The sequence below is a fragment of the Hyaena hyaena genome, unplaced genomic scaffold (genome assembly GCF_003009895.1).
Source record: "Hyaena hyaena isolate Hyena2069 unplaced genomic scaffold, ASM300989v1 scaffold_255, whole genome shotgun sequence".
NCBI classification, from domain to species: Eukaryota; Metazoa; Chordata; class Mammalia; order Carnivora; family Hyaenidae; genus Hyaena; species Hyaena hyaena.
In genome coordinates this window covers 42,123-56,729 of record NW_024080888.1, presented here as the reverse complement: position 1 = coordinate 56,729, position 14,607 = coordinate 42,123, and the positions used below count along the sequence as shown (strand labels likewise).

The following is a 14,607-nucleotide window of genomic DNA, read 5'->3' as shown; positions in this document are numbered from 1 at the left end:
GGTCATGATCTCACGGTTCGTGGATTCGAGCCCCACATTGGGCTCTGGGCTGACAGCTAGCTAAGAGCCTGGAACCTGCTTCAGATTCTGTGTCTCCCTCTCTCTCCGACCCTCCGCTGCTCATGCTGTCTCTCTCTCTCTCTCTCTCTCTCAGAAATACATAAAACATTTTAACAATTTAAATGAAAAAATGTTTAGAGTCAAGTAGAGTCATGGCACTGTAGGCCAAGGCCTAGAGAACTCCCCTAAGTTGACCTAAAGCAAATACCCAACACTCTCTGTATAAATGCCTAAATTGCTATGATTTCATTCACATGGATCAAGTTTAACCATAACCAACGTACATTAAATCTATGATATTTATCAAATATAAAAACCCACAAATCACATTGAAAGGGGTAATAAGGTTAATTTTGTATGCTTTGGAAGAGAGTCAATAATGACTCCCAGGTGCCTTTAAATGAGGGTGCAATTCTGGAAGAAGTTTAAAAAGGTAAGAGCATGTTAAATTGAATGCTAAATTTGAAGTAATGGATACTCACATCCAAAGGGTATTGTATAGATTATAACCATTCAGCACCTTATTTCACATTAAAGGTTTCTAAGAAGGTTTTAAAAGCTAAGATGCTAATATTGAAGGCATTAAATCATTTATGGTTGGAATAATTTTATTTCTCCTTTTTCTAAATATTCTAGCTCTCTTCTAATGCAATTAACCTCTTTCATTTTATGAATAACATTTAGATTGTAAAAGACTAAAATGGAAAGGAAAATATCAAAATAAAGGAGATCTTGCTAGTGCCTCTACATATATAGTGTACAAGGGATGGCAAATATATTTTATCTCTCATTGCCTATTATTAATTTGTAATGGTTACCAGAGGGCTGTGTAAGAAGGAAGCTTAGGTTGAATATAATCTCAGAAGAGAGAATTATTATTAAGATATATTTGCTATGGGTTCTTGATATTTGATCTTTGATTTTTGCAAGAAAGATTGATGGAACCTCTGTGAATTTCCTTTTTTAAATCAGAACATATAATTTTACCCCCACAAAACAAGTATACATAGACAAAGAATAAGTAGTACTGAGAAGTGAATATCAACCCATTGGTTTTGCTCTTATACGAGCTAAGAAACTCACTCTTGCACATCTTAAGGTATGTGATTCAAATGTAGGTCTCAGGAAAATTATAAACTAGCTTGTAGACTTTCAGGTTGAAAGTGCAACTGTTCAATATGTAAATGAAGAGTCTACTTTTATAAATACTGCTCCAGTGACTTCTCCAGTGCCGTGGGTGAAAATACGATTTTACTAATTTGTCCAAATCGACGATATTTGATTAAAATCCAAATCATGCTGCTAATTGGGCCAAGATTTTTAAAATGAGCAAAGACCAAGCCCTTTTTCTCCTACCATAAATTGGGAACACTGCCCAGTGCACTATCTTCAAAGCACATGACAAGGTGACAAGCAGGAGAGGTATTTAGGATGAATTTAAGATGCAAAGCATCACAAGAAAACTCGCTATAGTCTCATCACCAAATTTGGAAGATAATAACACTATTAGGAAAAAGGATTACACTGAGGAAAAACCTATCTGACATCTATACCACCTGTGTCATCTACCCAAATGAGTTGAAGGACACTGCACAGCCAGCTGAAACAGCTAGACCTACACCTAGGAGATGAGATCATTCAGGTTCACAGTGACCCAGCCACATCACACAGATCTGGAGGTGCTGGGCTCACAGTTGTCATGAGGTAATATGGATAGGCCATTAAAAGAGCTGTGATTACTCGATACCCCCCTGGCCATGGTCTATTTGTTTTGCTGCATGCAGTAAACAATTCTCTCACTAGAACTGGCAGTACTTGGTGGTGAGATTCTTTCCCTTTGAACTGATTTAGGAGGCTTTGGAAGGCATTAAGAAGACTGTGTGTGTACTCATATTATCATTTTTCATGTGTGTGTGTGTGTGTGTGTGTGTGTGTGTGTGTGGCACAACTATGTGTTTTTGTCATATGGCCTAAAAACATCTGAAGATTTTTTTTTTAAGTCCTTAGTAAGAAGGTACTAGGTTACATTTTAGAATTCTGGTGCATCAGGACACAATGAAAGCAGTGACCTATTTTTCATTGTTTTTAAATGACTTGGAGCTTTTGTTTACCTGGTGAATTTCCAATTCACTTGTACCTTATCAATTTGTGACTTTGCCAACCGAGCTTTAATTTTAAGGCTTCACTGAAGCTTTCTTGAGACAGGCTATTATGATAGCATCTCTGTAAGTGCTGCAATATGACAAGCTTCCAAGGCAGTTGTAAAACAATTATAACTGCCACTAAAACGTCTGGGCTGGGATTGATATTAAAATGAATATCAATGAATAAAACAAAGGGAACTCAAGAATCTAAATGTTCCTACTTGAACCTGTAGTGCTTTCTGGGTAAAGATTTTTTTTCCACCCAGATCAATCCATAGTAACCCCCTGATTTTTTTGATTAAAAGTATACATGCCTCTCTGTGCCAAATGAAACTTCAACATTCTATTTATAAATGTAAAATATAATCTGAAGATATAATATTTTTTAAAACTTTTTTCATAATTAAAAAATGACAGATTTTTTGTTTGAAAATGTTTAAAAAATTTTTTTAAATGTCTTATTTATTCTTGAGAGAGAGAGAGAGAGAGAGAGCATGCAAGCATGAGCGGGAGGGGGCAGAGTAAGAGAGGGACACAAAATCAGAAGCAGGCTCCAGGATCTGCGCTGTCAGCACAGAGCCCTATGTGGGGCTCAAACTCACAAACTGCGAGATCCTGACCTGAGCTGAAGTCGAACACTTTACAGACTGAGCCACCCAGGAGCCCATGATTGAAATTCTATGCTATCATAAGAACTGACATCATGGCATCATTATATTTATTTCCAGTACCAAGACACTCTCATGGGCACAGACTACCCAGCTGGTGCTGTTGTAGCTTTTTGAGGTCCCCTGTAAAACATAAACACAGAGACGGGTCTAGTTGATAGAATGTTAAAGATTTATTGACCACTTGTTTCCTTAGCACTACCACAGAGGCAGGTCGTAACCCATGACATGACTTAAGAGGAGGAAACAAACAAACAAACAAAAAAATCATAGTACTTTAAATGAGCATTATTTCCCCTGGAAACGATTCTGTCCTCTTTATCCATCCTCAAAACAATTTGTATCAACTAATAGTTAACTAGAATTATGAATAAAATAGATGGGTAAATTACTGATGGGTGCCTTTTCTGAAATTCTGTTTCCTTCAATGACAGTCTGTGATCTTTGCTATCCCCAGTTAGGCTGTGCCTACTACCAACTCCAGACTCCTCTGTTTCATGATATTTTATATTCCTGTGTTCTTCCAATGCCTATATTATGTGGTATTAGGGGGAAACATAATTCTTTGCTTCAACCAGCTCCAGACAAAATCTGCAGAACTTCTCCTTGAGATGGGCAAACATATGGAATGCGAGTAAAGTTATTCTTCACAATAAACATTTTTAACTCATGAGAAAGATAACTTAAAAAGGCCATATGCTTTAAGAAAATAATTTTATTATGGAAGCTTCTGAGTAGGGAATACAAAAAGGAAAAAAAATCTGGTGTCTTAAAATTCTCATGAAGCTTAGTGCCTTACACAGTCAACACTATTTCTCATACAGTATTCTCCTTGAAGTTCTTTGCAGTAGAAATCACAAAAGGGCAGAAACCAAGCAGTGGTCTCATTAGCCAGAGACTGTGGGTTCATTCTTCAATTGTGCTAGGATGTTTTAGTTATGTTTTAAAAGTATTAAGGTGAAAACAGCATCGTTTTGGGGAGTCAAAGAGAGCTAGATTAAAACGCCAGTCGTACAAATTAGTAGCTCTTTGATCTTGGACAATTCATTTGAATTTTTAGTTTTATGTTTCCATTTTTATAATATAAAGATAATGATACTTGCTTCTTAGTGTTATCATGAGGATAAATTAAAAGATAAATTTTTAGATCCTTGCCCGATGTTTGCCACACAGCCTGCCCTCAGAAAACCATGGCTGTTTATTTTACTATTAGTATGAGACTCAGTGTGAAGTATATGGATAGTATGGATCTATTATCTCATTTACCTAGATTTATTCCATATATTCATCCTGAGATAGCTGCCTACATACAGAAGACAGAATGATAAAATTTTCACGTTATCAATGTCAATAAAACACCCCAAATCAACAGTGTCTTGGATAGTATTTACGTATCAAATTTTCAGGTTGATAAATATATAGATATTTTTGTGCTAGAGGGCTAACATGTTCAGATCTTTTATTTTACAAATTGAAGAGAAATCAGTAGTTCAGATAATGAAATGATAGATTCAGGGTGAAAAATTATAACTACATTCCAATTTTCTTGACCATTGGAACAATGATTTTAATTAATTAGGTGGCACACACCCAAATGACATTTATGGGTTTGTAAGTTTGTAGATGTTATTTATAATCATGGAAAAGGAATCTAGAAGTCATTGTGTTTTCTGAAAACTGTCTCACAAAACCTGACATACCTCAAGCTTCTAGAACTAATACCTTAATCAATTTCCATTTAACCAACCTGCTCAATTTACACACTTTAGTTTCTTCTGGAAAATAAAATACACTGACAGATTACTCTTAAATATTGTAAATTCAGAGCTATTCAGCTCTATTTAGCTGTTGGGAAATTCCACTATCTGTGCCAGTGAAATCTTTTGCTTATCTAGAATCAGTTTTCCTCCTTGACGTCAATCTTGGCAATGATTTTTTGGATATGACATTGAAAGCAAAAATAAGTAGGGCACCATCAAACTAAAAAGCCTCTGCACAGCAAAGGGAACCATCAACAAAATGAAAAGGCCAATTATGAGTGGGAGAAACTATTTTCCAGTTATATATCTAATAAGGGGAATAAGAGGTTAATATCCAAAATATATTTTTAAAAAACTCACACAACTCAATAGGAAAAAGTCCCCAAATAACCCAATAAGAAAATGGACAGAGCAACTGAAATGACATTTTTCCAAAGAAGACATACAAACGGCTAACAGACACATGGAAAGGTGCTCAACATCACTAATCATCAAGGAAATTCAAATCAAAATCATAATAAGATACAACTCACTCCTGTTAGGCTGGTTATCATAAAAAAGAAAAGAGATAATACATGTTGGCAAGTATGTGGAAAAAAGGGAGCTCTTGTGCACTGTTGGTAGAAATATGAATTGGTGTAACAACTATAGAAAACAGTATAGAACTGCTTGAAAAATTAAACAGTTGACCTACCATATAATTCAGTAATCCCACTTTTGGGTATATATGCAAAATAATTAAAATCAGGACCTCAAAGAAATATCTGTACCTCTATATTCTTTGCAGCATTTTTCACAATACCCAAGATACGGAAACAACCTAAGTGTCTGTCAACAGACAAATGGATAAAGAAGATATGGCATATATGTAAAGTGAAATATCATTTAGACATGAGAAAAAAGGAAATCCTGCCATTTGTGACAACATGGATGGACCCTGAAGGCATTGTGTTAAGTGAAATTAATTATACAGAAAAACATACTATGTAATATCACCTCTATGTGGAATCTCAAAAAGCCGAACTTAGAACCAAAGACTGGAATAGTTGTTGCCAAGGCCTGGGGAGTGAGAGAAGTAGGGAGCCCATGGTGAAAGAGTATAAAATTTCAGTTGTAAGATGAATAATTTCTGGGAATCTAATGTACAGCATGGTGATTACAGTTGATGATACTGTATTATATACAACTGAAAGTTGCTAAGAGAATAGATCTAAAGTGTTCTCACTACCAGAAAGCAATGGTAATTATGTGACATAATGGAAGTATTAACTAATGCTATGGTGGTAATCATTTTTCAATATGTAAATGCATCAAATCAACAACTACAGCCAAACTTACACAATATGTCAATTATTTCAAGAAGACTAAGGAAACAAGTTTTTATTAATCCTAAATATATAAGTAATCCAGTTGCATTTGTCATAGAAAAATGTGTCATTTAATTAAATGCTGTATAAAATAGTTTCCAAAATATAAATAGACCATTTTTTAATTCTTTTTTTAAGTTTTTATTTTAATTCCAGTTAACATACAGTGCTATATTACTCTCATGTATATTATGTAGTGATTCAACAATTCCATACAACATCTAGTGCTCATCATGACAAGTGCGCTCCTTTACCCCATCACATATTTAACCATCCCCATTTCACCCATCATTTCCAACCCCCCCCCCCCAACCATCTCTCCTCTGGTAACCATCAGCTTGTTCTCTAAGAATCTATTTCTTGGTTTGCCTTTCTCTCTCTCTTTTCCCCCCATGTCCATGCTGTGTCTCTTAAATTCCACATATGAATGAAATCATACTGGTTTTCTCTTTCTCTGGCTGACTTAAATTTCACATAGCATTACACTCTCTTGCTCCATTCATATCATTGCAAATGGCAATATTTCATTTTTAAGGCTGTATTATATATATTTATATATGTACATTCCAGGTTCAAATTCTAGAGAAAGAATGCCCCCAGTTCTAATTGGGTAGACTGATTTTCTGGGTTTGACAATATAACATGAACTCCCAAACAGTCCTGCCGAAGCAACCAGACGATCTCTTAGGAATCTTCACCAGTGTGCTTATGACTAACTTCAACATACACTTGCTAAATAAATTCTGTTCAGTCTTAGTCTTACTATTCTGTGAAGATCAGATTATTAAATCTGTATTTAATAATTTACATCATTAAATTCAGAAATTCTCCTAGCTACTCTTAATTTTTTTTTTTGAAACCTCTAGACCAATCTTAATCTTTAGTCAAAAAAGCATTTTATATGGCATTTCTTAACAAACTGGAACACACTGTGTTAAGCTTAATCAAACTTGTTCTTACTATAGGACGTTGAACTGCTGCTCACTCTATTCTTAGATCTTTTCATAACTTACATCTTTACATATTCCATGTCATGTCAACTCCTTAAAGGCTTTCCCTGATTAACTTTGTTCAAGTGACTGTTCATTCCCCAGCCTCAGTCACCACTGCATAGAAAAATGGCTGACAATACTTCGGGTCAGTGAATATATCTTTCCTAAACAAAATCAGTGAGTCATTGACTCACTCTTGAATCCTTTGATATGTGAAGAATGAAAGTAACAAAACGAATTTTAAATTCCATACTTATCCTTACATTTTCATGTCTTAAATAATTTATGTTGGCTGAAAATTGTAGATAATATCTGACTAAATATTTTCCTATAAAATACAAAATTTATGATTTAATGAAGCCTTTTATGTGGAAACAAGTGCTTCTTTAGCTTCTGAGGGATTCACCTGTCAATGATTTACTTTGGTGTATCTCCAAATATGGTCTCCTAAACCACAGCATTAGGATTACTAGAAGATTATTAGAAATGCAAATTTTGGACTCCATCCCAGAATGACTGAATGAGGAATTCTGGAGGTGGGCTCCAGTTTTCTGTATTTTAACAGAAGCTTAGATGACTCTTTTGTGAACCACTGGTTTACTTAATCAAAAGTCTAAATCTATATTTGAATTAAAATAGTATCTTTGCCATTTGAATATAATATGACTTCTTCAGTGGTTTTAGAACCTACTGATATAATTGTAGAAAATCAATCTTATATCACTCTAATTTATAATTTCATTCACATGCTTGACATCTCAAAATGATCCAAGAGCCCTATACCTAATTTCTTAGCTAAAAGTCAATGTAGACTGGGTTCATTTCCTGATACATGGATAAAAAGCTATTTCCCATTACATTTCTTTGGTATTGGACAGGAAAAAATGAATAAGAAATGACAATAACCCAGTACCAATTTATCAACCTTGCTGTCATTTCTTAAATATCATTTTCACAAATACATTATTACAGCGCTCCACTAGAGGACAAAGGGATGATTTGGCAAGCTCCAAAAAGACTCTTAAATATCGGGGAAAATACTTTGTTCCAGAATCATGACAGATTTATGCTATGAATAAATGTTTGAAATTCAGATAATGTATGTCACCATTCTTTTGTGGCACAAAGATAATAGAATTATAAGAGAGAAACTTCATTGTTTTTATACTATGACAAAAATGTGGGTCTGTTTTGAAAAAGGAAATAAGTAGCATGTATTATTGAAGAAGCAGGAGCCAATGATTGAGTATGCTTCTGGCTTTTATCTCCACCTGTAGTGAACTCCCTTGTATTCTTCTTGCCCTACAAACAGAAATGAAAATATTACCTAATGTTTTCAAGCTGCCTATGTTGTCAAAATATTTCTTCTGAGTAACATACTATGCTTAAAAAGATCATTACTAATACATTGAAGCAACATCTTTCTAGTTTAACAGAAATTCTGTTTTCTTAAATACAGCAGTTCATTTTTGCCTTTTCATATTTTGACTATATCTTTATCTTCTTTTTTTTACATTTTTTAAATGTTCATTTATTTTTGAGAGGCAGAGAGCACTGGCTCTGTAAATCACTGGCTAACGTAAATAACTCGTAGTGCAACATCCATTTTCTGGATGCTACCTGCTCTATTTTAAGAATAAGTTATAATTACATTAGCCAGTGATTTGCATAATTTGATTTAGAATAACATTTCTAATAGTTTCTATTATACTGACTATACAAGCAAACGAACAGAGTACAGTTGATATATGTGATTCTAAAAATTTTGATTATTTTAATTCAAATCATTCATATTCATTTATTTTAATATAATTAAATCTTGTTAGTTACTTTGACATTCATGTCTACTGACTATATATAATGAAAACATAACTGTTTTTATATTCCATTACAAATTATAAATTTTTTAAATATCCAGCGATTTGGCATGTATGACTATCAGATATTTGCTGTATTATTTAAAATTTTATGCTGTTATGTTGTAAAATTAAAATTAGATGAAGTGATAAAATATAAAATTAGTAAAAATTTAAGTGAGAGTTGTATTAAATGTGTATTTGTGATATTTTAAAATCTTATTATAGGCTTCATTTGAAAGTAATATATTTTCATGTTTACTACCTTAATAGCTACTTGTCTCATGATTTTGAGAATATAGTTCAAGAGTTAAAAAAAATCAACACATTTGATCAATATTTTTAGTTTATTTGTTCTCATAAGCAATTATCCAAAAATTAGGAGTTAGGTGGACACCTACCTATATTATTATTTTATATTCTTATTCTTTATATTCTTTATATTTCTATTCTTTTCATCATGTATAGGTTATTTTTCATTTGATTTTTAAAAATCAATGATAATTATTTATTGATCCTAAAATATGAATATTCAACAGCCAATCCAGGTGCCAAGTGATTATAATGAAATTAACCCATTAATTCAACACACATTCTAAGCAACTGCCAATAGCCAGACACTGTTTGTCACCTTGAGTATACAACAATGAAATAAAGTCTCTGTCGTCATGAGACTTCTTGTGAGGGAAGAGAGATAACAAAACTAAACAAGCATAAAATTTTTAGGAAGTGGTAAATTTTAAACATACAAAAGGAAAAATGGAAAGAGTAACATGAGGTAGAAAAGGTGCTCTTTTGTGATCAGGGAAGATCTCTTGCAGATTGTAACATTTGCAAATAGTCCCGGAAAAAATGATTGAGCCAGCTGTATGGACACATGGTGCAATAATGCTTAAGTCAGAAGAAACAGTAAGTACAAATATCCTGAGTCAGAAACATGAAAATCCTTTTGAAAGAAAATGAATTAAGTGTCCAAAGCAGAGTTGGTCGAAGGGATAGAAGGGTCAAAGGTAAACTCCAAGAAACAGATTGGAGAGGCAACTCTTGCCAAGCCTTGTAGGCACTCATAAGCGTTTTCAATTTTATTCTGGATGATATGGAAAGTAATTAGAGTTCTTTCTGTTTCTCATAATGTTTCTTCTCTCAAGCCACCTACTCTTATTAGTCTCTTACTGTCTTGCCTATGTAGTATTTATATAACCTCTGGAATAGTTAGAAATTGACTCCAGTGTTTTCTCAGCCTCCACTTCCCCTATTCAAAAGGACTTTTTGAAAGAAGATGCTTCTTCATCAAAACTTAATGAAAACGATGAAAATAACAATAGCTATCATTTATAGTTTTCTATCCATTATCCAATTAAAAATTTTTTTTCATATTAACCCTATGAAGCAAGCTATTAGAACTGCTTTACAGATGAAGAAATGGTGGCTTAGAGAAGTTCACTTAAATGAATATAGCCCAATAGCAGTAGAGGCATGTTTTTAAGTATATTATAGCCCTTTGTCACTGTCCCCGCCCTGAACGCCAGTGTCACCTCATAATTAGCTCACCCAGCTAGAGTCAGGGCCCACCTCCAGGGTCCTGAAGGGTGGAGTAGCTGTCAATGGAATCTGCTCTCCAGACTAACTAGAGTAGCTAGAAAGCTACTTTGAATTTATCCACTTCATCTTTGTTTCTTCTCCTTAAATTTTGGTCTGAGCCAATCTGAAGGTCCTTTTTCTCTCCATTTAACTGTTTTGCACAGGAATTTTTCTTAGGACATTCCAAAACTTCTCCATTACTTCAGAAACTTAATTTGAAGTGATGTAAATGAAAATGAGGTTCAAAATATTATTTTTTTAAATTCCCTTTATCTTGTACATTGTTACATGGATTTGAGAAAAGGCTGATTTTTACTTTGTTTTCTAATGATCAAATCATTGTGTTTTCTTGGATAAGAAAAGCTGAATGTTACTCACAGTGAAGTGGAGACACCACCACACCAAACCCACTGTCTGTAGGAATATAAATCCAATGTTACTAGCAACAGTGTTATTGGCTAGAAGTATAATCTCAAATTTGCTCCTGCCCCAAATCTATGAGAAGCTTCGTGGAAAGCCAGCCCATCCATTCTTGTGGATCAATGGTTTTTTGTACTATTAACTGCTGAATCCTTGCTTTAAACAAAATCTTATGAATAACTAAGTTTACAAAATCAAAAATGTATGACTTTTCTGGGAGCCATGGATAAAGTGGCAATCCTCAATCTTCTCAGGGTGCCTCCAAGACAACCTCAGATGTTTGAGGAGCAACTTTTGCTTAATATAGTCTACAGTATATCCCCAGAGAAGTCTAACTATCAGAAAACACTGCATTTTGACTGTAACTTATTGGCTGCATGTAGATGTATGCTTTAAGATGATGGCATGCCCTGTACTAAAGCATCCTATATGAGAAGTAGCCCACTTTTAAACCAGTAAAGATGCTATTAAAAATGTTTATTGATTTACACTATGAGGATGCTCAGGAAAAAATTCCATCTGGTCTTAGGCTTTTCCTGAACAATTTTCTGATTGAGAGTATAGAGGACAATCTTAGAGGTAGTGATCTGTGAACTCGGCCATTTTATGATGGATTATTTTATAGGATGATTCCAGAAGAGGGAAATTTATAGATTTGAGAAAGTACATGGTAAATTTAGAGAATAGTTGATTTGGTATATTTATAAAATTGAATGTGTATAATAGCATTTTAAGAATAATGCCAGATACATAAGTTCTCATTTTACATAGTGTAGACATTATTTTTACATTTATATTAAAAACTTTTGAGGAACAAACTCATACTGACAGAAAGTCCCTGAATGCAGTGTGAAAAATTCAAAAATATTGCCTGTAAGGAGCCTACATTTTTAAAGCAAGATAAGTTTCCTATAGAAATAAACATAGTTAAACATAGAAAGTCTGATGGATGTGAGCTTTTTATGAGTAACTTTCTTCAGACTAATAGAGCACCATATTTATATATCACTTATGTCAGACATATATTCGAATATATTGCATTCCTGTGCCACCTTCAGAGAAGTAATTGATCTACTTTATCACCTAGTAAAAATGCAATGATAGATAATGAAATGTAAAATTAAATTAAGTGAATATTTATTTATACTACTGAAGTATGGATAGTGGGATGTAACTTACTTTTCAAGATACTTGAAACCTTAAATGTTCAAGTGTTAATATGTGTTTGTTATAAAATAAAATTTAAAAGTATCTGGGGCACCTGGGTGGCTCAGTCAGTTAAGTTTCTGATTCCTGATATCAGCTCAGGCCACGATCTCTTGCTTTGTGGGATCTAGCTTCACATCAGACTCTGAGCCAACAGTGCAGGGCCTGCTTGGGATTCTCCTTCTCCCCTCTTTCTCTCTCCCCCCACCCCCATGCATGCACACATTTGCATGCTGTTACTCACAATAAATAAACTTAAAAAAGTAAAAGTATCCTTTTAAATGAAGCACTTACTACAATGTAATCACTGCTAATTTCCAATTAAAATTTAAAAAATTACAGGATACTTAGTTCATCTTTCTTAGTGATTTTGAATCACCATTTTTGAGAACACATTATTATAAGCAAAATTATGTAGTCATCCTGAATTTGTTGTCAGTCTGTTAGCTGTCATTCTATTTTGGAGATATTCTTTTCTGACATATCTCTAATCCTAGTTATTATTTCCATTCATCTATAAATCAAGTCCGCAAGTTAGCAGATTGAGAGAAGCTCCAAGAAATTGTCCTAAGAAGGACACAACTTCCTGTTAAGGAGACTGTCAATATGCTTTAAAATTTTATAATTTGATTTTATTCCCAGAATTTGCTTCCTTACCCATGACCATATGTTTTTAATTTCTTTTCTCAATATCATAAATATCTATATGGTTTTTAAAGGGACTGAGCTAAAGACGTAATTATCAGAAATGTTAAAAATTAGCAAGGCAAGGTACCTCACTAGTTTTTTGTGACTATCTAGACTGGAGATCAAAAGTGTTTCATATGCAAAGATGAAATACTAGCAGTAAGAAACTCAGAAAAGTAGCAAAACACTATTTTGCACTAGATCAAGAGATAATATCTTTTAATATCTGTTTCTGTTGCTAATTTTGAATATGATTCCTAATGAATGTCATGTAATATACATTTAAAGTTTCCATAACTCTTTAATTTAGACATTTGGGAGTTTTTGTCCAGAATTAAAAAAAAATTCTGTTCTATATTATGTTATAATAATTAGTAATTACCAATATCTGTTGTCATGAAAAGGGTAACTAAAATTATAATCTTCAGAAGTATTCACACAGTCTCATGGGATAAATATTTAATAAAATATCACTAATAGCTTATAAAAATGAGGAAATATGTCCTCACACTTAAAAAATTATCAAAGCTAAAATGTTTTCATAACTAATATCAAGGAGATTGATTTGTTTTCCCCAAATGATCAATGTTCTCTTAATGTTTTTGAAACTTAAAACATTTTGAATTTTAAGAAAGCATCTCTCAATCTACTCTTTATGGAGACAAATGAGAGCAAGTGATGAGGTTTTTATTTTTTCACAAATCCTTTTCAGAGGAAAAGATCACCATTTAAAAATATCTTCTTGATTTTCTTTAAGGAAATAATGTCACTTAATATTATGCTCCTAGGCAGCATTCCACATGGATGTCTTCCTTTTGCAGAGTGTTTAAGGCTCAGGTACTCAGGTATCCAAATACCTTAACCACATTCTGGCTGGGATTTTTGACTGATTTAACTCTTTTTGCTTTTAGTGTTCTCATATTTCCAGTCAAATGTGGGCAATTAAATGAGTGTGTACTTGCAGCCTAGTTATAATAATTGTTCAGTAAAGAAAACAGATAACTTTTTACCTCTTTTACCTGCTTTAAAATTCATAATTATGATTAGAAAAGTAATCATGAGCAACAGTCTTCAGTCGTCCCAAATCCGGGTTCATCTGACACCAACCGCCTCCACCATACCGCCTAAATTCTACCCCAACGAGATCAAAGTCGTATACCTGAGGTGCACCGGCGGCGAAGTCGGTGCCACGTCTGCCCTGGCCCCGAAGATCGGCCCGCTGGGTCTGTCTCCAAAAAAGGTTGGTTATGACATCGCGAGGGCAGCCGGTGATTGGAAGGGTCTCAGAATTACAGTGAAACTGACCATTCAGAACAGACAAGCGCAGATTGAAGTGGTACCATCTGCCTCCGCCCTGATTATCAAAGCCCTCAAGGAACCGCTGAGAGACAGAAAGAAGCAGAAAAACATTAAGCACAGTGGAAATACCACTTTTGATGAGATTGTCAACATTGCCCGACAGATGCGGCACCGATCATTAGCCAGAGAACTCTCTGGGACCATTAAAGAGATTCTGGGGACCGCCCAGTCTGTAGGCTGCAATGTTGATGGCCGCCACCCTCATGACATCATAGATGACATCAATAGTGGTGCATTGGAATGCCCGGCTAGATAAGAACTACAAACGAAAATATTTTAATAAAGGATCATTGACAACCAAAAAAAAAAAAAAAAAAAAGAAAAGTAATCATGATATGCTTTGCCAAAGCCTGCTATCTACATATAACAATACTTGAATGAACTCATGCTTTGTATTGAATGAGGAAAGGAAATTGGTTTTTTTAAGTTTATTTATTTATTTTCAGAGAGACAGAGACCGCGCAAGTTGGGAAGGGACAGAGTGAAAGGGAGACAGAGAATCCCAAG

The 14,607-nt window shown here is 34.1% G+C and overlaps 1 protein-coding gene across 1 annotated transcript; it reads left to right on the top strand.

Moving 5' to 3' along the window:
- The first annotated feature begins 13,798 nt into the window (after nt 1-13,798).
- LOC120240616 (60S ribosomal protein L12-like) lies at nt 13,799-14,393 on the top strand. Its single transcript, XM_039245382.1, has one exon. It carries the CDS (start codon nt 13,799-13,801, stop codon nt 14,354-14,356), a length of 558 nt encoding a protein of 185 aa, XP_039101313.1. The 3' UTR covers nt 14,357-14,393.
- Nucleotides 14,394-14,607: the final 214 nt, after the last annotated feature.